The 26,783-nt window shown below is 38.2% G+C and overlaps 1 protein-coding gene across 10 annotated transcripts in view; it reads left to right on the plus strand.

The window, feature by feature from the left end:
* Robo1 (roundabout guidance receptor 1) overlaps positions 1-26,783 on the plus strand; it is a 1,006,112-nt gene that overhangs the window by 669,726 nt on the left and 309,603 nt on the right. For all 10 annotated transcript variants that reach the window (XM_052740989.1, XM_052740992.1, XM_052740990.1 and 7 more), the window contains one exon: positions 17,018-17,344. In XM_052740989.1, coding sequence (XP_052596949.1) covers positions 17,018-17,344 — 327 coding nt within the window. The remainder of the gene's footprint in view (positions 1-17,017; positions 17,345-26,783) is intronic.

Here is a 26,783-nt window from a genome sequence, read left to right on the forward strand (position 1 = left end):
ATATGGTGCTGAGGACTGAACCCAGAGCTTTGCGCACACTAGACAAGGATTTTACTCCCCAACCTCACAGTTCCCCTCTGCTTTTCTTTTTCTTCTTCTTTTTTTTTTTTTTTAGTAATATTAATGTCTGCTGAAACACTTTTCCATAATAAATAACTCAAACTTCCTGCTTGGACAAGCCATAATAACAGGTGTTACTTCACTTCATCTGTGCGGAGGCCAGTGTCGAGTGAATGGTAGGTGTGAAAAGGTTTAAAGTGGGAAAGCAGAGAAGCAGTGTCGCATGGCAACGGGTCTGGTCCTTCCGTTTTGATGCTGAGCTTTCCACAATATTTGGGAGGTACTAAGCAGCTTATTGACCCTCAGAGAGTTTCAACATTCACCTAATCAAAAGTAAAGTCACTTCCATTTCTTGAGATTAAACCCTCTTCTGAAACATCACAATTTTCACGTGACTATACATCCCCAAGAAGCTTGCACCGACTTTCAAGAATATCCCCCCCCCCCCCACACACACACACACACTTTCGAGCTCATCCTCCACAGGCTAGGAATGCGTTATGGTTGCTGGGTGAAACATTTTACTCAGAACCTTGTGTGCATGGCCTTGAGAAGAACAGTGTCCCGATTCTAGCCAGTGGCTTTTGTGTCTTGTCAACTCTGATCAAGTGTTTGCACTCTGCTGATGAGTTTTTCTTTGTTTGGACCATGTGAGCGTTGACAAATTTATCTGTTCTTATTCCAGCTTTTACATGCTGTGTTAACTTCATTTTATGGGTGAAGAAACTGACCCGTGAACTTAGCGAGAGGTGGAAATTTAGAAATTTAGGCCCAGAAGAAAAGTTCATATGCTGTGACTATGAACCCGCCTTGTTCCCCCCCCCCCCCACCACTAACCACCATGATGAAGCATGATGTGTTGTATGTAGTTTTCCTAAAATTTACGTTATTTTTGAGGGTTAAAATTTTTAGGTCTAATGAGTATATTCTTTGAGTGCTGGGATGGATGCTGTTGATTTTTTTGTGTGTGTGTGTGCCTCTGTTTCTCACCTGTAAATTGTGAGTAATAACAGTGCCTACTCTAGAATGTTATGGGATTGTAAGAATTACAATATTAAGTCAATTAAATTATAACTACAGGTTGGATATTTTCTGACTTCTCATTTAAGATTAATAAGATGCCTATAAAAATATTTATTGTATACTATTGAGACTGAGAAAACACTGTCTACTTTTACTAATATTTTTTCTGTTTTTGATATCTATTACTGTTTTTTGACACAAATATATAGAGTACTGTGTGATAATTCTATACATGTATAGCATGTATAGCTATCAGGGTAGTTAATTTTTTATCTCCTTAATTAAAAAATGTGATTAGCGTGTGAACATTCTGTCTATTTATAGACTATAGTGTAATGTTCATTAATATATACAGTGTGTTCTGATCTAATCTAGGTAATTAATGTTGCCATCTCTTTCAATGTACTTTATGTTTGGAGACTGTGAACTTCTCACTTGTCATTTCCGATGAAGGTTTACACTACATTCTTTTTTATTTTTTTCTTCAAAATTGTTTTTGAGGTTATAATATAATTACATCGTTTTGTCTTTACTGTTTCTCCCTCCAAACCCTCCCTGCTTTGCTTGCTTTCCAATTCCTGGCCTCTTTTTAAAAATTGTTTTTTGTTTTTTTGTGTGTGTGTGTGTATACACACAGATACTACCTGATTTTTTATATATATATATATATATATATATATATATATATATATATATATATAGATAGATAGATAGGTAGGTAGGTAGGTAGGTAGGTAGACAGATAGATAGATAGATAGATAATAGAGACAACCTGCTCAGACCATATATATATATATATATGTTTATGTACATTTTCAGGGCTGATCATTAGTATTGGATAACCAATTGGTGTGCCCTTCCCCGGAGACCACTATTTCTCTTATTTGTCTGTAGTAGTCTCCAATCTTAAACATATCAATGCAGTGATACCCAGTGAAGCAGAGCTATGAAACACTTTTCTGGGTCACACAGAGTGACAGTGTCCTCTTGACCATTTCCTGGCTGTTCCATGCTCCTGAGAGAGTTTCCATTCATTTTTCGGTGTCTTTTCTAGCTTTTGATTTGCCCTCAGCAACATCCACAACCCTTGCGTTTCTGGAAGCTCATCCTGCCTTTTGCTGTGTCAGACTTGCAGACAGACAGGCTTGTTTATTGAAGATGAAGGTGGAGGAAGTGCTGGTTTTATGGGGATGGTGGTATCTAGTTGGGGACAGATTACTCCTGACTGCTGTTAAAGCAGCATTTTGTGTGTTACCAAATAAAACGACCAAGAACTCCTGAAACTGGTGTAAGTTTTGCCTTGCCTCTGCATGATACTGTGAGATTGTTTTATTTTCTCTTTATATAAGTCCATTTAGTTATGTAAATCTAAAATAGTTGTTTTAAATGTATATATTTATATTAGCATATTATTATAAATATGTACTTGAATTGGAGGGTTTTTGCAAATGTTCCTTTTAAACAGTACTGTAATTTGGGCTAGTCTGCCCTCACCCCCCACCCCCCTTTCTGCATTTTTTATCATTTTTTTTTAAATGCTAGGGATTGAACCAAAGCCTTGGTCAAAACTAAACATTGCTCTACCTCTGAGCCCTAATTAGCTTTCTTACCCCCACTTCCCCAGACACATGTCTGGCTGCATTTTGAATTTCCACATCTGTCTGCTTCCTTTCTGCCCATCCCTCTCCACTTGCCATACACTTTTGATAATCCTAGGCTGTACCATTTAATTTCAGAACTGCCTCCAGTTGAGAATCAAAGTCAGATGAAAATAATTATGTAAACAAGACTATCCATAAAAGTGCTCAGACTGAAACATTGTACTTTCTATGCCTTTAGCATATATCAACAGAGATCTTTGAGGGTTTATGATACCCTTGTGGAGTATTTCCATGCCCTATAAGTACTTGATCACAGCTCTAGACGGAAGCTCTGGGGTTTTGTTTTTTCCCTTTATTCGCAGTACTAATTACAAGCCCCTGTGGTCCTGTAAGGTTTTAGATTCATTCTATTCTCGGTAGGGCCAACCACAGAATATTCACTCAGTAACTACGTGTTGAGTTGAAATAAATGGATTCCCTTGCATTGCTTTACTTTTTTTTGTTTTGTTTTGGACTTCCACCATTTGACAGCCATTATTCTTGTGGTTTCCGATTAAACCATAAAAGAAAACAAACAAGTAGAAAACTAAGCACTGTTTTCGTCTATGTATCGCTGAACTCACGCAGTGGGTAGCCTAGTTTATTCCTGTATGAAAACTACAGAATATCAAATCTTACGGTAATACAGCAGCCTTTTCCCGTTATCCATTGTCTTTCAGTGAAAAATGCCCTTATTTGGTCAATAGGACAATCAAGAATTTCTGATTTTTAAGTCAGGCATGGTAGCCAGATGATGATCCCAGAACTTGGAAGGCAGATGTGGGCAGACTATTACAAGTCTTATGCTTTTCTCCATAGCGGGATCTAGAGGAGGCAGGGCCTAAACAAAGAGACATCCAAGAAGCAGGCAAGCTAGCAAACCAAAAGAACTTATGGTTATTTTCTTTTCTTTGCTATGATTATTCATTGTATTTTAAGATATAATTCCTTTTTTCTTTTCAAACAGATGTCCTAACAATTTTAATATGCTTTAAATTGTTTTATATGATAATAATTTTGTACTAGTTACCGTGATGCATTTTTCTCCTTTGGAGCTGTGAGACAATGCTGTTCTTTCTTCCTGGTATTCCATCTGACTTACTAGGGAGAGAGACGACCCATTCTAGGTTTCTTTTAAGCTGACTGAGACGGGACAATAAGGTTCTCATAACTGATTTTCCTGGAGTGGTGGAGACTAGGAATTAGCTTGCACTGTCATGGAAGATAAGTGAAATGATTAGGTCTATTCGATGCCTAGAGAGAAGAGGCAATTGATAGCTGTTAATTGGTTTAAATCCATATCCAGTCTTTTAATTCCCAGTAGTCACACAGGCATGACCCAGCAACTATGTGCCTCAGGGTTTGTGACCCTCGTTCAATTCCTCTCATATACATCTTCCACCCAGCTAGGAAAGCCTGCTTTTGTAAGGTCCTTGCTTTTCCTCATTCTAACCATGTTGCATGTTTTGCATATGGAACTCCCTTGTTTAATTAATGCTCACTAAGTGGCACAGGAAAAGTTTTTTTTTTTCCTTTTTCCTGTGGTCACTTAAAGGATTAGTGTGGGTTAATGTTAGTATACGGTTTAAGTGCGTGCAGTGTAGTTCATGTATAATTGGTGTTAACTCTGGATTGGAAATCATCTAAAAAGACACAGGTCCTATTAACACTTTATTTTAGAGTCTGCTACACTCTCGCACAGACCTGGGGAAGGGGAGACATTTAATGTATATTTGTTGAGTAAATCAGTGAGCACTAAAGACTTAGCAAAGATCTCATTTTATTTTCTTGATTCCCGCCTCTGCTAACTTGTTCCCGAGCACAATTTCTAAATTGGAGAATTTCATTCTGAATACAGCAGCAGAACATCGTAGAATATTTGGAAAGTGGAGAAACTTAGAGAGAGAAACATAAGCTATGTACTTTTTCAACAATCTTTTGAACGTCAAGGTTATTTTTCCCAGATCTTTGTCTCTAGGACTCTCTTTGCCTGTGACTTTTTGTTTTCTCTGGGTCTTTAACTAGAATGGAGCAGTTTACACCTCTGTTCACACGTGTTGTACACCACAAGATGATGAATACATGCTCTGTCTCCTAGTTCACAAGTACTGTCTTCTGCGCAGGGCTCCCAAAGTGGATGGTCGGGGAGGGGGTCCACTATCTTTTCTCTAGCTATTTAGAGGATCATTGGCTCCTTGGTTGGATGTTTGTATATACCATGTTCTAAACTATTTAAAAATGTGTCTGGGGTTGCCCATCATTTTCTACTTCCAAGTCTTTTGACAAATTTATTCAACACATATTTATTGACCTGATTTTTACAAGGTGCTGTTCTCAGGGCTGACAGGAATGTAAAAGTATTTAAATTATGGTCCAACTATTTATAAACTAAACACCAAAAGTGCTTTATAAACAGAACTGATTTTTGACTTTTTCCCTTCAAAATTATGAATTAAGCCACTCTCATAGACAAGTATTATATTCCCTCTCAAAATGTTTATTATAGTACAGCATGAAAAATGCATGTAGATATAATATTCTCCATGAGATGTTCTTACAAGTAGAAGAATTTTGAGGGAGTTTATATATTTGAATTAAAAGATACATATATATATATGTATATATATATATATTTGTATATATATGTATTATCATAGGTTTTTTAATTAGGTAAAAAAAGATAATTTTTATTTTGGAATCATTATGTACTTACCCTTTAAAATAAATATTACAACTTTTAAAGTTTTTGTTATTATTTACAATTTTGATTTTCTTTTTTAGTTAACATTAAATTTTCCCATGCTGAATGATAGTTGCTACCTCTCATCACCTTTTATTAGCACATTGCCTAAGAACTACAAAATTGAAAACCAACACACAATGAAAGAAAAATTTGGAAGAGGTAAGAAAGGCAAGTGTACAATTAGTTTGCTAATGTGTGAAAAGATATTCTTAATAAAATCTTGTTCATGTCAAAATTAGTGTGTTTTTACAGAGTGGAGTTGGTTGTGTTCCTATAGGAATTCCTCAGTAAACCCTTAAAAGGGTGTTTTAAGAATTTTGTTTTTTAGAAATCTAATTGTCTTTAGACAATTATCCTTAAAACAGCGGTTTTGTATTCTTATTTTGAAGACATTAACCTCTCATCTAAAATCAGAGGTTCTTTACACATGACAAGTATGAGTGCTTCAAAAAGTAGAGTTAGTTAAAAGCTTCAGTTTTACTACTTCAGTTGCTTTTTAGATTTGGACTGTTACTGAATTATTTCGATAATATACATATTCTGGGAAAATGTAATGCGTCTCTTTAGTGAAAGGACCGGCTAGTGTAACTTGACATGATGTTTTTGAAACCTTTCCTATGGTTAAATTATTGTATGTACTTTTAATTTTTTATGTACTTCACATTTGTGACTTGAAAGCATCTTTTGGACATATGAGTAAGATTTTTTTCAGACTATTCTTTCAAAAGTTTTTAGGTGACAGAGGTAGTTTGCGAGACAAGATTTATTTATACAGTCATAAGTATTCCTGGCTGGCCAGTTGGGTAGCAAAATCTGTCATTTGATCCAAATATGTCCCCATCTGCTATTTCTATAGTATATGTAAATAATGAACTAGCAATTTACATTGATTGCAATACCATGCTATTTTCTATTTGGTATAGACGATCCAAGATGATTACTAACTATATTTTCATTGCAAAAAAAAAAAATTCAGAGGACCACCCATACACTGTTTTTCACAGTGCAAGATGTTTTCAGAATCCATTCTCAAGAAAATCCCAAAGGTCCAGTTGATCTTCACAACTGAAATAGGTCATAAGAGTTTAGGCTATACTTTATATTATACTTCCAGATCTAGATATCTTGGATATTAACATTCACTGTAACATACAGACTTAAATCTCTACTCTAGTGGTCCACAAATTTTTGTATTCCTTCTGAAAAGAAAAAATGAAAGACACCATGACTCCTCGCCCAGTAGTATTTCAAAAGCCCTAGTATCTCCATTTGGAAGCAATACATTTCAGTACTCAGCATGCCCATTTGGAGTGTTTTCTCCAAGGAACAGAGGTGCTTTATGACAGGTGACTTGGATGGTCAGCATGTTATGCTTTGCAGGGAAACAGTCAGTTGGCTGCACTAAGTGCTTTTTGAAATGATTGTTTTTGTGTGTGTGATGTGCATGCGTTTGCTTGCTTGTGTGTGTGAGGGTGTGCTCACACGTGCTTGTGCATTTGGAGACAAGAGGTTGCTCTGAGGTGTCATTCTCCCTGAGATCACTGTTTTGGCTAGAGTGGCTGGCCATGGAGGCTTGGAGATCCTCCTGTTTATGCTGCATCCTATTCCGGCCCTGGGATGACAGGGGCTTGCTGATGGTTTTGTCTTTTCCTTTGGTGTCGGGGATCAGAACACATGCTCACGCCTGTACAGTAAGCATTTTACTACTTTTCCCCCTAGTCTCCTTTATTTGGTTTGTCTTCTCTCATTTTCAAAGATGTTTTATGGAAATTGTACCAGAATCTTCCAAGAACTGTGCAAATTAAATTTTATTCGGAGTGTAAGTGTAAACTGAAGCTGGGGGCTAAGCGTCATCTACAATATTTCTTCCAAATCTGGAGGAAGAAATTCTCCTGGAATTAGTAAGAATGTTGCTGTAACTGAAAGATGGGGAAGGAGATTATGAAATTAAACAGTGGTGCTCATGCAGCTTCCAAAATGTCAAACCCATGTGTCTATGTAATTGGGTTTTTTTTTTTTTTTTTTGCATCTGGCATTATGCTAATGAATAAAATTTCGATATTATCTTCCCTTCCTTTTTATAAATGCTAAAACCAGTTAAGCAATTTATCCAAGTCTAAATAGCTAACTAGTACAAGATTTAAACTCAGGTAGTTGAACCCAGTCTGCAGTTTAGTTATTTTTTATCCACGTGCTGAAATAGTTCACAGATTTTACTTCACGCTATTGTACTCTAATTCTAATTCTTCTTCTTCTTCTTCTTCTTCTTCTTCTTCTTCTTCTTCTTCTTCTTCTTCTTCTTCTTCTTTTATTATTATTATTTTGGTTTTTCGAGACAGGGTTCCTCTGTGTAGTTTTGGTGCCTATCCTGGATCTTACTCTGTAGACCAGGCTGGCCTCGAACTCACAGAGATCTACCTGGCTCTGCCTCCCCAGTGCTGGGATTAAAGGCGTGTGCCAACCACTGCCTAGCTCTAATTCCAATTTCTTATATGATTATTTTCCCTAAATTCACTGGCAAATATCCTTCAATGAATTTATTTTGTTGTTATATGAGAATAGATCTCACCATGTGGTCAAGTCTAGCCTCAAATTCAAAATGCCTTTTCCTCTATCTACTGCCCGACCACTGGGATCATGGTCCCAGCCTCTGACTTTAATGCCATCCTTGCAAATATTTTCTGTCTCTCTTCATACACTTCACACTGAGACCAGTGATTTTACTCATAGTTCTTATGTAAGCAAATGATGGACAGATTGATGGATAAGACAACAAACACATTTGGATCTTTAAGATAAGTACACAGTGTTACTTAGCATTTTGCAGAAGGGACACTTACTATTGGTACCTTTACTAGACATTTTGCTAAGGGGAAAATGGAAAAGAATGAAGCCAGAGCGAACTTTCATCCTCTATAGACCCTGCACCAAACATCCAGGGTAAAGTCCCAGCTGAGGCCATGCCTGCAGTGAGTACGCATTGCATCTCTTCAGTGTCCGCATTATTAAAAGTGGTGCAGGGTTGGGGGGCTCAAAATTATTCCTAACATGTAACCTACAATATTGTCAAGCTTTTCCCCATCTCTAGGGAAATAACTATTTGATGTTGATGATAAAGGGATGTTACTCACACAGTAGAAACTCTCTCCTGGAATTTCATTTTGGCGCTTCTTTGCTGATCATGTGAGACAGTAGGTCTACCAGCGCACTGAGCTAATTCTTGGCATTATTATAGACTTTGCTTAGGAGAGGTTTTTTTCCTTTCTTTCTAAGTGATCTTTTTAAGGTTTATAACCAAGAGAAAGTGGAGGAAATGAAGAAAAGGCCACAAGTTGTCCATCATGTAGTTCCTTTAATACTTCCCTTCCCTTCTATTCATTGTATGTAATATAGCTGAGTGTGCTTATTCTTCGTAACACAGTGACTTTTGTTTTTAATAATTATTTCCACAGCATTGAGTGTACTTTGGAAATGTGTATGACTCCTTAGTGGATAGGCATCAGTTAATTGGTTTATTTATTTGAGTGTTTTATGAAATAAGATCTTACCACGTGGTCAAGTCTATCTTAAGACTCTGATGGCCATTTCTTCTACCTCCTGTACTTAATGAGCAGTGGGTAGGCAGGGCTTCTTTGGCTTTGGGGAACATCTCCTAGGAGGAAGAACCTCTGAGATGAAATTTATTGGATTTGTGATGATCGGGTGTGTGTTTGTAATTAGAGATAATTTTCCTTAAAATACAGTGAAGCTTAGGCCAAAAAAAAAGTTAAGTGGTGAGGTTCCTCTAAAAATACAAATATTTTTACAAATAGAAGCATGTTGTCAAGGCAATTACATACATTTCTAGCCCAGCCTTGGACAGATGTCACCAAGTTTGTCTATTAATATTCATTGCGGGTCTCTCAACTACTTAATGGATTTGTTGCGGTGTGAGCAACTTTATAAGCATTTTTGTTCTTTGATATGCTTCAGCAGGAGAATTGAATCACTGCAAACTTTCTGATATCACCTATGAAAAATACTAAAGAGGAATTTGGAGGCAAGCAGGGATTTCTTTATATGATCGTGGTTTTCCTTCTGTGTGCTGAGAAACGGACTTGAGAGCATAAATAAAAGACTTATGGCAAATACTGCTTCGAGGCTGGAGAGAAAAGAAAAATAAAGAAAATTATGCACAAGCCTGAATAGAATCTCAATAGGACCAGTGTCTCTGCAATGGATGCTCGTTTGGGTTTCTGGAAGTAATGTCTCCGTAGGTGGGGGGAGAGTTTACATCCAGCGATGAGTTTGGGTCCTTCCCCATAAATCCCATGTGACTTTGATGAATTTCCCTGAAATACTTAGCACTTACGTATATGTCTCCTTCCAGCTGTGACTGTGTAAATATTTAGATATTTCGGTCACTCTTGTTTATATTTTATCTTCCAACTGGGCCGTTGTTGAAGGAATTCTGCCCTGGCCTTTTCTGTGGTGCTGATGTTGCCGAAGTCAGGAGTGTTACATCCCCAGGGAGCCCCCAGTATTCTTCTTAAGAGCAGTGGACAATAACATTCTAAGTCCTGATTCTTGTTAGGGAACAGTGTCATCTCAATTTCTTCTTAAGGTGTCATGACTTCAGCCCTTTCCCCCTTTTACTTTCTCTTCTTTGTAACTATTGTGTTACACTACAGAGTATGGGCTTTGCCAGTTAGTCCATAAATCTTCTGTCTTTTTATATGAAACATGCACAAATTAGCATAACCACAATGGTGGTTGGCAGGTGACTTGAGAACATGTTATGATTGTAGAACATTTCTACTGTGTGTAGGGTTTACTCATGCCGTGACACACGTGCAGAGGTCAGAGGACACACTTGACGTTGGTACTTGCCTCCCAGCATGGGACAGCACCTCTTTTTCTTCTCCCTCTGTGTTGTACATTTCTACATACCAGTGAGCTTCTCAAAAGGCCCCTGCCTCCTTACTTCCATCTTGCTGTAGGAGCATTGAGATTACAGATGTATACTTCTGTGCCCAGCTTCATTTGGTCTTGATGATTTAAACTCAGGCTCTCAAGCTTATGCAGTAAGCACCTATCCACCCGGCCTTCTCTTCAGCTCTTTTCTTACACAGGAGTGTCACAGTGTAGCCCAGGTTGTTCTGGAATAACTAACTGATCCTTCCTCCTTAGCCCTCTGAGTGATGGGATTGCCTGTATACCTCTGCACTCAGTTATGAAAATGGCTTTAATTATATACATAGTTGTTTGCAAACAGAAGTTCTTAGCAATCTGAAAACTGATAACATAAGGATGCTTAGCAATTTGAACTCATATTTATACAAGGAAAACATTGATCATAAGGTCTTCATTAAGTTAATTTGGTTTACAGGTAAATGCCCCCCCCCCTTTTAATGGAGAAAGAAAAACACAGAGGTCATCAGACTTGACAGCTTCTTGATATTTTTTTCATCACCATTTTAGAAGTAAGACATCAAAATGAACACTCGCAGTATTGAAAGCCAAAGAGACAGCCCGTATTTACATATTGATTTTAACTAGTTAGTCCCAGCAGGACGTATGGACTATCTGCAAACAGCAAGAGTTTTGGATTTGCCTAGGACTAAAACCCGACATGGCCACCTCTCAGCTGAATGACAACCGAGACTTCAGTGCAGCCTGTTGATACCACTCTTAATAACACCCACTTCAGAAAGATGCCTCGGTAGCAGTCGAGATGGGGGTAACTGAGAGTAGATGCTCTTCAGTCCCATTCCTTCCTGCTTATCTTTGATCATAAAAAAACCATTTATTATAGTTTTAATGAAGATGATGCCTGGCGTTTAGGGTTTTCATTACTGAGGCTAACTCATTATGCATATGAGTCAGATATTGCCAAGTGCCTTTCCTGAGGGTCAAACATTATAAAGAAAAAAAACTTCCATGTTTTTGTTGTGGTTTTCCAAGTCCTTCATTCTGTTGCAATAAAAGGACTACTTTTCTGATGACTTGATTGATTCTCTTCAGATGACTATATATTTAATGCTGTAAATTTTCTATTCAAATGTATTCATTAGAAATAAAACTCAGTGGAACCTCCTTTTCAAAAAGAGAGAGAGAACAGAAAAGACTTCAATATCTAACTAAGCTTGGGAAACGGTGTGTATTACATGCACTTTCTGGCAGATCAGAATGTGCATTAGTAAGACTAGACTCTGAGAACTTCAGCTTTTTTCCCTTTCATATGAGAAACGTTATTAACAATGTGGGGAAAGTGTATTCCATAGAGAATTAAAAAATTAGTCATTAATAATATAGAAAGCATTTTTATTGCTGGAGCTTTTACTGAATGCTGCTGCACAAACACGGTGGTGAAAACCTGGGTCTGAGTTTTCTATTCCCCGATGTCCTGCTGGCTGTGGTCCAGCTCTGGGGAATGGAGGTTCAGATGGAGACTCTCCTCCGCAACAGTGCACTGTAGTGGAGCCTGGGCAGTCTCCAGGTTCTGCAATTGGCCGTGACTTCCTCTACACCTTCCCCCCAGACAGTTTTCTTCTTTCCCAGGATTTTTGCCCCAGCTCCTTTCTAGCTAATGGCTCTAGCTGAGATTTGGTTTCTTAGGTCAGACTTGGAGACACAGCTGTCAGCTCATCATTTCTGGGTTTTCTAGAAGGATACCCAACCCTTCTTTTTTTTTCTCACACAGAAGTCTTTTGTCTCTATGTTCATTGAAACTATACTTCAGCCACCAGTGATAGAGTGGTGTGTCTCTACTCGGTCTGCATCATGGTCATTCTTCACCATCCTCCACATTGCCAGTGGGGACGCTTTGCTGATGAACATATTATTATCTCCCGTGTCTCCCTGTTGCCCTTTTCAGTGTCTAAGTACAGGTTTGGAGACTCATAATTTGAAGGTGCCAACATATGGTATCTAATCTCCTAACTTAGTCTGCTTACACTGACTTTATTCTATCAGGAGCCAGCTCTTTAAAACCTTAAAAACTTTTAATGATTTTCCAGAGGAGAGGATGGTTGGGGTGGTTCCAGTGGAGGCATGAAGACCTGAGTTTGGATGCTCAGCATGAATAGATTGGTACAGAAGTATGCATTTGTAACCCCGTTGCTGTGGGGCAGCGATTGCAGGGTCCCTGGAGCTCATAGCAAGCCATTTTAGCCAATCAGTGAACTGCACTTCAGGAGAGAATGATGCGCACTGGAATAGGGCACCCAGTGTTTACCTCTGGCCTCCAAGTGTGAACATTCTCTCTCTCTCTCTCTCCACACACACACACACACACACACACACACACTTCATTTAATTTGCAGAACACTCGCTTGATCGTCAAAGCCTATCCTACGATCTTCTCTTTTTCACTTTTCGTCATCTCTTTCATTTATTTTTTTCAGTTTCACGCTTCTCAATTTCTGACAATCCACACTGTAAGCTAACCTAGCAGCAGAGCTCTCAATTGCGCTCTGTAGTCTAGTAGTTGTGTCCTGGATGAATTCCCTACCTGGTTTCCTTTTGTGACTCATTCTCAGGGATCCTCTCAAGGGCTGCTGCTCCAGACCCCTTCTGACTGGCTGGGGTTGTCTTCAGTGCCCTTCCTTTGTGTTCTTAGAGGAACATTTGCAACCTTATTTCCTATCTCAAATAGACTTTCATAATTTAAACTTTCTGTAAGTGTGTATCGCTTCATTAGTTGATTATCATCAGTATCTGTCTTTCATAATTACAGACATTCTAAAGGATAATGATACGCTGAGGTTCATGGCACTGATAATTATGAGTTACTTAAAAGCCAACCTATATTTCATTTTCTTTAGTATAGCCATTGTGAGAAGGGAAGAGTTTCTAAGTTATTTTCTCCCATCTTGCTGGCTTATTTCTTCTCCTTTTCAAGTCTGCCATCATTTAAAGAATATATAACATACTGTGTATCATGCTCTAAACTAATGCTATTTCCCTGTAGTTCTGATTATAATGCTCTTCCCTCCCCATCCGTCTCTGTCTCTATCTCCCGCATCACACCTCTGTGTACATGCAAATGGGAGTTCCTGTGCCTGCATCTGCAAAGGCCAGAAGCAGATGTTGCATGCTTTCCCATAGCACTCTTCCAACGCACATTTTCAGACAGCGTGTTTAACTTAACCTGGAGTTTTAATGTGTTAGATAGACTAGCTGGACAGTGAGGTCCTCTCTCCTTCTATCTGACTGCTATCATATACCCTATCCGGAATGCATGCCACCATGCCTGGTTTTATCAGTGTGCTGGGAATCCAAACTCAGATCTTCAGGTTGCACTCCAAGCGTTCTGTCAACCAAGCTATCTCCTCAGCCCCTGGGTATGAAACTCTTACTCACTAAGATTGTTAACTTCTCCTTTCATAGTCATTTCCCTAAGACCAACTATTAATTATACTAGTTACAAATAGACACAGATATAAATAAGCTTCATATGCCATATAGAGTCTATTGTGGCTGGACACAGTTCACACTGCTTATTTTAAAGAGAAAAGTCTTAATGCTTTCTACAGCGCATGGTCCTACTTGTTTGTCTGTTTTGAAAAATGGTTTACTGGTGTCCAGTTGGGCCTCAAACTAACAATGTAGCCAAGGATGGCCTTGAACTCCTGATCTTCCTACCTCCACCTCCCAAGTGTTAGGTACAGATGTACAATACCATACCCAGATCTAGAGTCTGTGATTCCTTTACTCTTCTCAGTTAGATATTTTCTTTTAGCCATTTATTCATTTTCTCAGTGATTCTACTCATGTTTCTGGAACATTGTAATTATGTTCAGTACTTGGCCATCATCAGCAGACAACCACGAGCAAAAGGAAGCCCGCAGATCTTACATCTTTGTGGGGAAGAGAAAACTGTTGGAAGTATTAGATAAATAAAATCTAGTGATCATTCTATAGAGTGCTGTTTAGGTTTATAAAAGTGAACTTAATTTGGTGGGAAAAGTTCGGGAGAGTAGAGACTGGAAAGAAGCCTGGGCCTTGAGGGATGTAGTTTATTTGGAGCCCCAAGTCTATGGCAGGCGTTTGTTGGACAGAAGGAAACACAGTGTGGTTGTAAAGCTAACAGAAGGCATAGGAAGGCGTGAGCAGGCTGTGTGGAGAGCTGGGTTGGGGAAAGAAAAGGTCATTCTTGTGGGTTTCATTAAGAACTTAAGAGCAAATGAGTTCAAAGCCTTCTGACTACATCTGAATGGACGACTAAAGTAGCTTTCCTAAACCTCAGCAGAAGGCAGAGTAGTTGGACCTGGGATGGCAGTGGTGTCATGATGGGGATGGCATTTTGAGGAGACGTTGAGAAGACTTGTTTCTATTTTCACTGAGGTACGCATAGTACATGAGGGCCAGGTTTGGGGCTGTACAGAGTGAAAGCTGGAGTTAGTGGATTTGACGGAGCTGCGAGACATTTTATATTTGCTGTATTCACAGCAGAAAACAGTTGAGAATATTTAAGAATGGAAGTTAGTTTAAGTTATTTTTCTGTTATTGGATAAAACGCTATGACCAAGACAATTCATAGTTGGAAGGGTTTATTTAGGCTTGCGGTTATTAGGAATCAGTCCATCATGGTGGAGCTAGAGCAGCAATAGGCTGCATTCATGGCAGCAGGAGCAAGGATCTGAGGGATCGTATCTTGAATCTGCAAGCATGAAAGCAGACAGAGCAAACGAAAAATGGCCAAGGGCATCTGATCTCAAAACCTTCCCACCAGTGACATGTTTCTTCTAGCAAGGCGGTACCACAGAAACCTTTCCAAAAAGCTTCACCAGCAGGGGACTGAGTGTTCATATTCCAGAGCCTCCTGTTCTCATTTACACAACCCCTGACATGATTCCTGTTATTGATGTTTAAGTTTATTGCAAAATAAAGTAAAGCCACACTGTCTTAGTTAGAGTTTCTGTTGCTCAGAAGAGACGCCATGACCACTGACCACGACAACTCTTATAAAGGAAAAACACTTAATTGGGGCTGGCTTACAGTTCAGAGGTTCAGTTCATTATCATCATGGTGGGATGTAGCTAGATTTTTCCTGCCTGGCCCACAGTCAGGACAAATATCTGTCACCCGCCAGTCCCACAGTCGCTCAGACCCAACCAAGTAAACACAGAGACTTATTTTGCTTACAAACTGTATGGCCGTGGCAGGCTTCTTGCTAACTATTCTTATATCTTAAATTAATCCATTTCTATAAATCTATACCTTGCCAAGTGTCTCGTGGCTTACCGGCATCTTCACATGCTGTTTGTCATGGCGGCAGCTGGCAGTGTCTCTGACTCAGCCTTCCACTTCCCAGAATTCTTTTTCTCCTTGTCCCACCTATACTTCCTCCTGCCTGGCTACTGGCCAATCAGTTTTATTTATTAACCAATCAGAGCAACACATTTTATATACAGACCATCCCACAGTAGTGGGACATGGCGATGTACAGGCAGACATGGTGCTGGAGAAGTAGCTGGCTTGACCCGCAGGCAACAAGAAGTGGTCTGAGACACTGGCTGTGGCTTGAGCATATAGGAGACCTCAAAGCCTGCCCCCACTGTGACACACTTCCTCCAGCAAGGCCATACCTACTCCAACAAAGCCACACTTCCTAATAGTGCCACTCCCTGTGTTCTCATGGGTGCCAGTTACATTCAAACCACCACACACGTTGTATTTAAAGGGCATTTTATGAAATAATTTATTACCTGGTGCTGGTTAAAAGAGGGATTCTGGGCATCCATACCATTGCCTGTAATAGTCACAAACCTCTTTAGCAGGCGTATTCTTCTGCAAAGACAGGCAATGTTTTAGTTTCTTTCCTGTTGCTGGGATGTGATACTGTGCCTGCATCTGCAAAGGCTAGAAGCAGATGTTGCATGCTTTCCCATAGCATGGGAAAGTGTGGATAATGGGAGGAAGGGCTTATTTGCCTCACAATTCCAGGTTACAGTCCATCAAGGCAGAGAAGGAAACATGGCCGAACTTGTAGCAGATAGTCATGTCACATCCACTGGCAAGAGCAGGAAGCCGTGGATTAATGCACGCATGCTTGTGCTCAGCTCGCTTTTCCTGGTTGTATATAATCTGGAATCTCCAGAACAGGAACTGGTGCCATTAGGAATGGGGCAGATCTCCCCACCTCAATTAATGTGATCAAGATAACCCTCCACAGACATACCCAGAGGCCAACTTAATCTACACTTCATCATTGAGACTCCCTTCTTGGGTGATTCTCGATTGCATCAAGTTGACCATGAAAGCTAGCCATCACAAGTACCATTTGAGGTATTAAAGGACAGTGCCATGGGTTCTCAATGATCAGCGGGCAACATCTACACAGGCAGAATTAAGCAAGAGAACTTTCCTACGTGCAGAATCAAAAGCATTTAGACATGGATGCAGTGGTCAAGGTAGACCCTGAGAGTATTTAAAACCAAGGTTAGGAAGGATATGTCCATTTAAGGCAATATTTGAATACCATTAAAGCCCGTGCTTGTGCTTCTGAAACAAGGCCTTTTAACTGTTTCCAGGTGAAATATGAAACATTTGTTCAATTCTTCTGCAGGCTCCCGTCTTCGTCAGGAAGATTTTCCACCTCGCATTGTTGAGCACCCTTCGGATCTCATTGTCTCAAAAGGAGAACCTGCCACTTTGAACTGTAAAGCTGAAGGTCGCCCCACACCAACTATCGAATGGTACAAAGGCGGGGAAAGAGTGGAGACAGACAAGGATGACCCTCGCTCACACCGGATGTTGCTGCCAAGTGGATCTTTATTTTTCTTACGTATAGTACATGGACGGAAGAGTCGGCCCGACGAAGGGGTCTACATCTGTGTAGCGAGGAATTACCTTGGAGAGGCTGTGAGCCACAACGCATCGCTGGAGGTAGCTAGTAAGTAAAATGGTTTTCTAGGGGGAATTACATGGGCTCATGTGTCTTGACAGTGACAGCAAGGACTTTTGCATGTATTACAGCCTTCGCATGAGGATAGTCTAGATTTGTATGAACGCCATCTCAGACCCTGTCAGTTTTCCTTTCTTCTCATCCTGTTCGGGTATTCAGTCTAAGGTGCTGGAACTGTTTTTCTGTAGAATGTTTCCTTCACTGAACTTGCTTTATTGCCTTCCATGGTTTGTTTAACTGTGTTGAATGTGTAAGATTTGTCAGTAAGTAAAATAGCATGCCATTCAGGAAATTGTATTTGGAAGCTTCCTACCTTGTTAAGGGCGGCAGAGCCTGGGGACAAGCAGGTGGATGCTATCCTGATGGTTCTGCTTATTTGGTGTTTATTTATATGTATATCACATGTAGCATTTTTGTAATGTGATGAATGACTAGATGATTGTGATGAATGTTTTGCTATGTGATGAATATTGATGATTAGATTGATACATCTGTACTACAAATGTGCATTGTATTTGGATATGAACCAGACCTCTCTGACTTTCCATCCTCATTCAGTAGGTAGCTAAAAGGTTCATTTCCCTTCAAAGAATCTGTTATGTGTATATACCAGAAATCTCTAATTTATACATAGGGATTATAAAGATTAATAAGATTCACATTAATCACTTGAAATATATATATATATATATAATTACTTATGTATCTATTAATATATGCTTAGGATTTCCCAAGATGACCCTTATTTTAACATGACTTATGTCTCAGGTTTTATTTATATAACTTTAATAGTCTTCACTATTCAACTAGAACTTGAACATATAGACCCAAAATAACTAATTAAATAGAGAGATAAATTTAGAGATTAATCATAATATTAATATCAAATCAAGTCCAAAGATAGTAAATGGTTTATCCCCCTCAGTAAGGTTTGTGGTATTTACACGGAAATAGACTGCCCAAGATACCTGATATTAAAATATAAAACACAAGTAAATGAAATAAAACTAACCACTTTAGACTATGTCAAAACTAGCCATTCACATTAAGATTTTGTTGTTGTTATTTGTTTTGCTTTGAGACATGATTTCGCTATGTAGGGCAAGCAAGCCTTGAGCTTCCAAGTTTCCTGGGTCCACCCCTTCAATGCTGGGATTACAGGCCGGCACCATCATACCCATTTCACACTTGAAAATGTTTATGTGAAACCTGAGGTCATGTTGCTCAGTTAAATTAACAGACGATAAACTTACTGACCTTTCTTAGTGACCTGACTCAAAGTGAAGGTCTCAGAACTACATCCATAAGAGGGATGGAAGCTATGATCACAGCCCAATGTGATTCTGCGCTGATGTTTGAAGCCCCTCTTTAAATGGAATACAGGAAAACCACTTAAACGTGTTCCCACTCATAAAATAGTGTACATGTTTTGGCAATTATCATCTTTTGCACCTCAGTAATTGTCATCGTATTTTTATTATAGAATAATTATTCCTCATTGAGGTAATGTTAAGGTAAAATTCAAACATCAATTCAGGAAATCAGAAAAGCTGGTAGAGATGGTATAGGTAGGTTCCTAATTGTGATAAAAACAGCAAAGACCTAGAGAGAGAGACAGAGAGAGACAGAGAGAGAGAGAGAGAGAGAGAGAGAGAGAGAGAGAGAGAGAGACAGAGAGAGAGACAGAGAGAGACAGAGAGAGACAGAGAGAGACAGACAGGCAGAAGACAGACAGACAGACAGACAGACAGTGTCTTGTTTGTTTTTAAACACTGGATGCGAGAAGGAAAACCAAAGGCCATAACGTGTGTGCCAACAGAAATAGCAAAGAGCACCTCGACTCCTTGTTGATTCCACCCTGGTCCCTTTTGTCGTTTTCAGTATTTACGAGGAAGTTGTAGACTTGATTAGATCAGTCCGTCCCTTCTAGAGCTTCCTTTTCCAAACACCTCCTACTTCACCGCCGATTGTCAGGATACCCTGCCTGCACTGGTCTTCAGACAGCCTCTGTATGGATATTTTAAAGATACTATTAAGTTTCCAGTTTTCTGTCTAAGCTACACAGTCCATCCCCTTGAGACTCTTAGTAAATATGTTCATGAGAATTGGAACCAAATTCAGAACTCCGTATGCTCATAAATTTTAGCACTGTGTTCATCACTGTGCTCCAGATAAAAATTAATATTATCAATTTACCAATTATTATATAAAGATTTTTTCAAAAGTTGTAAGATAATACTTAGAATAATTCCTATATTTATAAAGAGAGAAATTTATAAACATTTTATACTTCTCAAATTTAGTATGGTATTAATCACAATCTGGTATACATGTCCCCATTAAAGATAAAAAGTTTTGAAATCCTGAAGAAGTTTGTAGCATTTGGGTCAAGTAGTTTACATACTAATTTCATGACAGCGATCAGAAGAAATGTTTGTTTATTGGATACTATGTTTGCTTTTAGCGCCCTGTCCTGAGAAAGGCTTTTATATGTTTGGGAAGTTGAGAAACTATTAATTCATAAAAAAAAAAAAATCTCCCTTAGCACACTGCAAATCAGTATGTAGCAGTTTAGTTCACATTATTTCACTCTTTTATTTTTGACCATTAATATTGTTCTTGCCCCATTTTCAGGAGGCTTTTGTGCTAACACCCAAATCAGCCCTTTTGTATGTTATAGAGTTGATCAACTTTGTTGATGGTGAGCACAGATGTCAGCCATATTAGCTACAAACAAGCCTGGGAATACTGTGAAAAGTTTGGTTTTTATTTTTTTTCGGGAGTATACTGTTGCTCTTTGTTTTTCTACATGCTTCCTCAGTTTAGGTGTCATGAGTAAAGGAAGAACTATTCTTACCCTCCCCAAGGCTCAGACAGGAAGCCAGAGATTGCATCTAATTTCACAGTGATGCTGTAGCCTCAGTAACAGCATTAGCAGAAGTGTCTTGAGGCAGTGCAGGTCTCACAGAGCAGTTGTTGGTAACGCTTTTAAAAACATTTTATCTGTGTTTTGCTTGTGTTTCAACCAAGTTCTACAGCTGTAACAACAACTGGAGTTCTTGATTCCTGATATTTGTCAATCCCTTAAACCTGAAAAAATATAGACTGCTCCTAAGCCTTCATTTCTGTATAGAAATAATATCCTTGTCTATTGCACACTAATTTTTTTGTTAGAGGATTGCATAGACTGGTTGGTTGTCTTTAGGAATTTATTGTTTCATTTTTATATGCATTACAGTGATAAGTAGATATATGAGATTATATATATACATACATACATACATATATATACATATATATATATATATATATATATATCCTTGCCCTGTAGTAAAAATTACATATCTTAAAAAAGTCAGTTGTGATGCAGTTTTACTTGCTGTATATGATTATATAGTCTGAAAATTGAAACAAGAAATGCTTAGCAGTACTTATTTCTAGTATTTATACCAAGAAGTTTGGAAACTTGGGTTTTGCAAAAGAAAAGAATCTTTAGTACTGGATGTATTTTCTTATATTTTTTTCAATTATTATTTTTTGAAGACCAGTAATAAAATATGGATTATATGTCTAAATTAGATCAGGTAAATTAGAAGATACTGTTTTTTTTCAAGATTTATGAAAGCTATATGTCTAAATCAATTTCAACAGTAGCTGTCTAAAAATGGTCTTCTTGCCAGCCCTAAGTTTTTTCTAGGTTGTGATGAATTACACTGTTAATAGAGTTTAAGGTATGTTTTAGGAGACTATTTTATTGATGGGTACTCAATTTGTACTCTCCTGTACTCAATATTAACACTTATTAAATATATTTTATGCCTGCTACAAATTGATAGCACAACTCTGTGACAGAAGTTATATTTAACAAGTAGTTCCATCTTGGCTAATCACATTGACTTTTAAGGAAGATTAATTTGAACCTTACCCTTTGTGGTTCTTATTGTAGAACATGGCTCTCTCCATGTCATCTGTGAAGCAGCGAGCAGTCGGCATATGGTTATTTGCTTCCTATTTAAGCTGTTTTCTCCTGAGGAAGAGACATTCCCCCAGGACTAGGCAGACATCTGCTCACTCTCTTAGAAGCAAAACCAGAGGAGTACTGTAGTTCTTGGAAAGTAGTCATTATATTAATTAATCAAAGATAGCCTTTTTAGATTTTATTAACTATACTTCTAAAAACATGACTCTGAGGTAAAAGAAATGTTGACTTTGAGGTCAAGGAAACATTTTCCAGTCCTTTTAATACACTATGGTCTTTTGTTATTAGTAAATAATGCTTCCCAAAGTACCTTAGAATTGTAACTGTCTCATTTTCTTCATTTGAACAGAATGAGAAGGCAAGACAGAGCAAGTTAGCCTTATGTGTGAAATAGACATGTATATTGGCTAATAGAATACTATATTGGGAAATAGTATGGTCCATGGACGATGGAAGTATTCTTCCCAGAAGTTCAAATGGTTCTGATGAGAGAGAATGGAAAAAAATATGGCATGTTTATTTTCATTTTTATTTTTTTATTTTGAAACAGGGTCTTATTGTATAGTTCTCGTCTGTTCTAGAACTCAGTGTGTAGATCAGATTGGCCTCAAACTCAGAGATCCACCTGTCTGTGCCTCCCAAGTGCTGGGATTAAAGGCATGTGCCACCATGCTCATACATAAAATAAGCCACTTATGAACATTTTGATTGAGAGGCCTTTGTGTATCATCAGGACAGAATAGGGAGAGGGGATTTGTTCAGTATCACACAGCAGAAGGATGATAACAGAACCTTGGGTCCTTCCATGTTGATCTTGGACAGGTTTTAACAAAACACACAGGAATTCTTCACATTTTTGAGCTTTGTGTTTATAAGAGTCATTATGAGGTAGAAAGGTGGAGACTCAGATGATCATGATGATGAACATTAGCAGAATATGTGTGTTAATGGGTGTTTCAGTAGGAAAGGACAGAACTTGCCAAGCATTTAATTTTGACTGCTATTGTTGTGTTATTGTCTACCTGAAGACTACTCTTAAGCAACAGGTTCTAGGCTTAAATACATAGCTGGCTTCTTGACCTTCAAAACTTTACTGTTGTGTTCGTTTCATATGTCAATAACTTCCAGACATATGTTTGATTCAGTGCATGTTAGAGGTTGTCTTTACTCACAATCACAGGTTAAAGATGATTAAAAAAAATCTTAAGGTAAAAAATAAAGTAAAAAATAATGTCTAAAATCCTGTTTTAGATCTTTATTAGTTAAAAGTAACATATGCTCATTATGGAACAGTTCTATACTTTGTACATTTTCATGTGCTCATTTTGTGTGTACATGTGCACGCCTCAGTGAGCACTTAGTGATCAGAGGACAACTTGGTAGGGCTTGTTCTCCCCTGCCATGTGGGTCCTGAATAGGGGGCTCAGGTCATCAAAAATTTTGACTGACTGAGCCATCTCACATGCACTCAAGAACATTTTTGAAGTACATCGATGCAAGATTGTTTAATCTTGAAATGTTATTCCCAGAATTTGCTACAGTTGAAATTTTAGTGGATAGTTTTGCATTATGTAGAGAATGGTCATATGACCAGATTTGTTTTTACCTATCTATGTATCTGTGTATGTATGTATCTATCTATCATATGGAACCTTACTAATGATTCAGTATTATCTATCCTTCCCTCCTCCCATCACTCACTCCATTTCCTTTTTTCTTTCATTCTTTATATCCTTTTTTGGACCACACTAGGCCAACATTCTTCCACTGAGCTACAACTGCAGCCCTCAGTCCTTTCTTGCATAACTGTAGTAGGCTTTGATATGTTGGAACAGGTAGGACATGTCAATAAATGACATGGACAAGCTAGGTTTCTAGGTTGAATGTTAGAAAGCAGCTGCCTACTGAATGTTAGGACACACATTGACTCAGCACGGATTCAATCTGGCCTTCCTGGGTGATGGTGACATACTCTATTCTGAGTCTCATGAATCACTCCTTTCATTTTCATAATAAATAGGGTGATATTTGTACACGCTGAAAAGTCCAAAGATAATTATTTTTTAACAGTAGTTGACACTTAGATATGAAGACCCTTGAGATTTCCAGAGAATCAATTCCACATTTATTTATTTATAAGCAATTCTTAGTAGGCTCTCATTGTACCAGCAGCATTGCCTTTAAAACTTGTAAGACAAAAGGTGGATCCAGTTATCTCTTCAAACTTATAGGATAACTCTCCCCCTGCCAAGTCCTGGTCATTTACTGTTGATTTAAATGCTGGACCTCACTCTTACATGTTTAGACTGACTGGAGATCATTGGTATTTATTTTAAAACATTTCTTGCAGGACACATTTTATTTACTATGAATATACTTTCTAAGTATCATTAATTTTAATCAAATAAAACCTTGTGTAAGCAATGCTGTTATCACTTAGCAACTGAAACTGTTTTATCTATAAATTTGTCAAGTTAAAATATAGCATTGTTAAATGTCTTTTTGCAATAAAGTTCTTCTGTCTCTTTGTTACTCCATAGAGGCAACTTTTTACAATGTTATATTTAAAAAGTAAATTAAAATGTAAAAATATGGAGAATGTATAGCCAAACTATAGGCCATTATAAAACAGTTTTTCTTAAATATTCTTTTTCTAATTATTCCTAAAAGCTCTAGGTCTTTCTTTGTGATTCAAAAATAAATTAAAAATTAAAAACAACAAAAAATACCTGCCTTGATCGTCTCAGATGGAGTAAGTTAGTTGGAAATGCATAACTAGCCGTATAAATAAGGACTTTCTGCTTAATTGTGGCAAGTGTTAGGGAGTAGAAGAAGATCTGAGAACTGAGTTTCATGAGGGTATGATTAAGTAAAAAAAAAAAAAAAGTCTCTTCAAATTAAATGAAGAATACACCTGAAGGCCTATGAGAAAATGATGGAGTTGGACATATTTGAGAAAATGATAGATGCTAAGTCCACTGTTTGAGTGGATGATGGAGAATGGATACGGGGTGATCAAGCCTATGAAATGTTTGTTGACTTTACAGCTGCAGTAAGGATGCTCTGTGTTCAATGGAACAATGCCACAGATTTTAAGGTAATGGTGGAGGTGACTTGGTCTGATTTGCAGTTTAAAAGCCATCATCTCTATGTTACCTGAGGCTACCTTGTGTACAGAATGAATTAGAACATGATTAGAAGAAGTCAGTGAGGTTGGTTGCAATATTTCAGGTAGACATGTTGATGATTTAAAGTTGGTGATAGGAAATAAACAGAAAAGGAAGGTTTAATTTGCATTTTGGGGGTCAAATAGGAGCTGAAAATTTGTAAGAAGTGCAGTTATTGGGGTGTGTAAAGCAAGACTGAGTCTATGATTATGCAAGTATCATTGGCTTTTTGGAACATAGCTTGATAGTTTGGTGGTTCCTGGTGGTTAGTATGCCCATCAAAGTTCTAAAAAAAAAAAAAAAAAAACACAGTTTCCTGATCTGAAACATTACATTTTGCCTCTTTTGCCATTAGTCAGTGACTCAATGTGCCTCCATTTTAGCCTTCTACTTGTCTTGTGTTCAGTCCTTGGCTCTGAATGCTCCCGTTCCACCCAGCACACATGTTCAGCACACTGCCCCAGAATAGATATTTAGCCTTCTACCCACAGTACTAGTGTCATTCCTGGCCCATAGTAAGTGAGGCAATCTCCCATATAACTCAGAAATGTTTTATTTCATATACAGTAAGAATGGTGAAGGATCATAGCGCCACCTCAAGGAATGAGCTACACTTTTCACTTACTTCTCAGCCAGTATTTTTTATGATCAAACCTGGCATGATCTCAAATACTGCATGGCCAGCAGAGGACCCCCAACATGGGGTCTTTGTGACTTGATCACTATTCACACTATTCACTATATAGAACTGACTGAAGGATCTGTGATAATCAGCATTCTGAGATAATACATTTTAAAGATGAAAAGATTTATTGTGCATGGTCCACAGTGTCACAAGTTTCTTTGATTCTCTCAGTTTGGACCTCTGGTGAGGCAGAAGGTAGCAGGGAACATGGAATAAGCAGTTATTCACCTAATGTCCGATGTAAAACAAAAAGAAAGGAAAGACTCAAAATCATTTTCAAGGGCATCAGACCTCAATAACCTAACTTTCTTTCACAAGGTTCTACCAACTCCTCCCACAAGCTGATAAGTAGTCAATGGAAGACATTGAAGACCCAGGCCTTGACAGTGTCCATCAGTGGATTAAAGGACAAGGCAGAGACTGTGTGTATGTGTAATATTCAGCCATAAAGGAAGAATAAAATTTGCCCTTTGCATAAAATTAGATAGAACTATATAGATCATCATGTTCAAGGAAATAAAACAGACATACAAAGGTGAGCACTACATGGTCTCATTCATTTCTTAAAGCCTTAAAGTTAATCTCATGGAAGAATGGAGTGCACCAGTGGTTACTAGCTAGTGGGAAAGACTAGAGAGAAAAGCTGAGCAGAAGGAAAGTAAAGGGAACCTATCTTAGTTACTTTTCAGTTGCTTTAAGAGACACCGTGACCAAGGCAACATATAAAATAAAGCATTTAATTGGAGGCTGGCTTACGGTTTCAGAGGGTGACAGAGAGCACAGCAGCAGGCAAGCAGGCATGGGGCTGGAACAGTAGCTGAGAACTTAAGTCCTGATTTGCAAGTTGGAGGCAGAAGGTGAGAGACTGGGCCTGGCATGGGCTTCTGAAACCCCAAAGTCCCACATCTCCTTTAACAAGGCCATGCCTACTTCAAAAAGGCCACACTTCCTAATCCTTGCCATAACAATTCCACCAACTAGGGACTAAACATTCATACACGTTCGGCAAACGAGGCCATTCTCATTCACTCATCACCAAACAAAACTGGAGAGGGAAAACTAACTCTGGTTTGTATACCACAGCAGGGTACTAATTGGACACAGGGACTTGGGGTATATTTCCAAAGAACTTGAAGAGTAAGCAAGCTCCCAACAAAAGGAAAGGTTTATGTTTCAGGTGATGGAAGTGCTTAACACACTGATTTTATTACTACCTATTGCACACACATATGTGTCAAATTAGGGTATAGTGTGTGAAAAAAGATGTAGAAATATTAAGTCTCAACGAAATAATAGTAATTATTATTGTGTCTCTGGGTTCAAGTCTAGTTCCTCACACAGTATACAAACATCCAACTTTGAACTCTATCTCTCCCCTCCCAATAAAATTCATTTAAAATGTATTTACAAGGTACTATTTTCCTTGAATTTTTCTCTTATTCAAAGTTCAGGAATGTTTAAATGTCTTTTTTTTTGCATATAACAGTCAAGGAAATTAGTTAATTCTCAGTGCAGAAACTGAAGGATTTTTTTTTTATGCTCTTATGTGTAGTAACCCTCTTTAGGCATGGTAGACGATAATGACTACTTAATAGA

This window comes from Peromyscus californicus, unplaced genomic scaffold, assembly GCF_007827085.1.
Source record: "Peromyscus californicus insignis strain IS unplaced genomic scaffold, ASM782708v3 Scaffold_16__1_contigs__length_79575227, whole genome shotgun sequence".
Taxonomy (NCBI): Eukaryota; Metazoa; Chordata; class Mammalia; order Rodentia; family Cricetidae; genus Peromyscus; species Peromyscus californicus.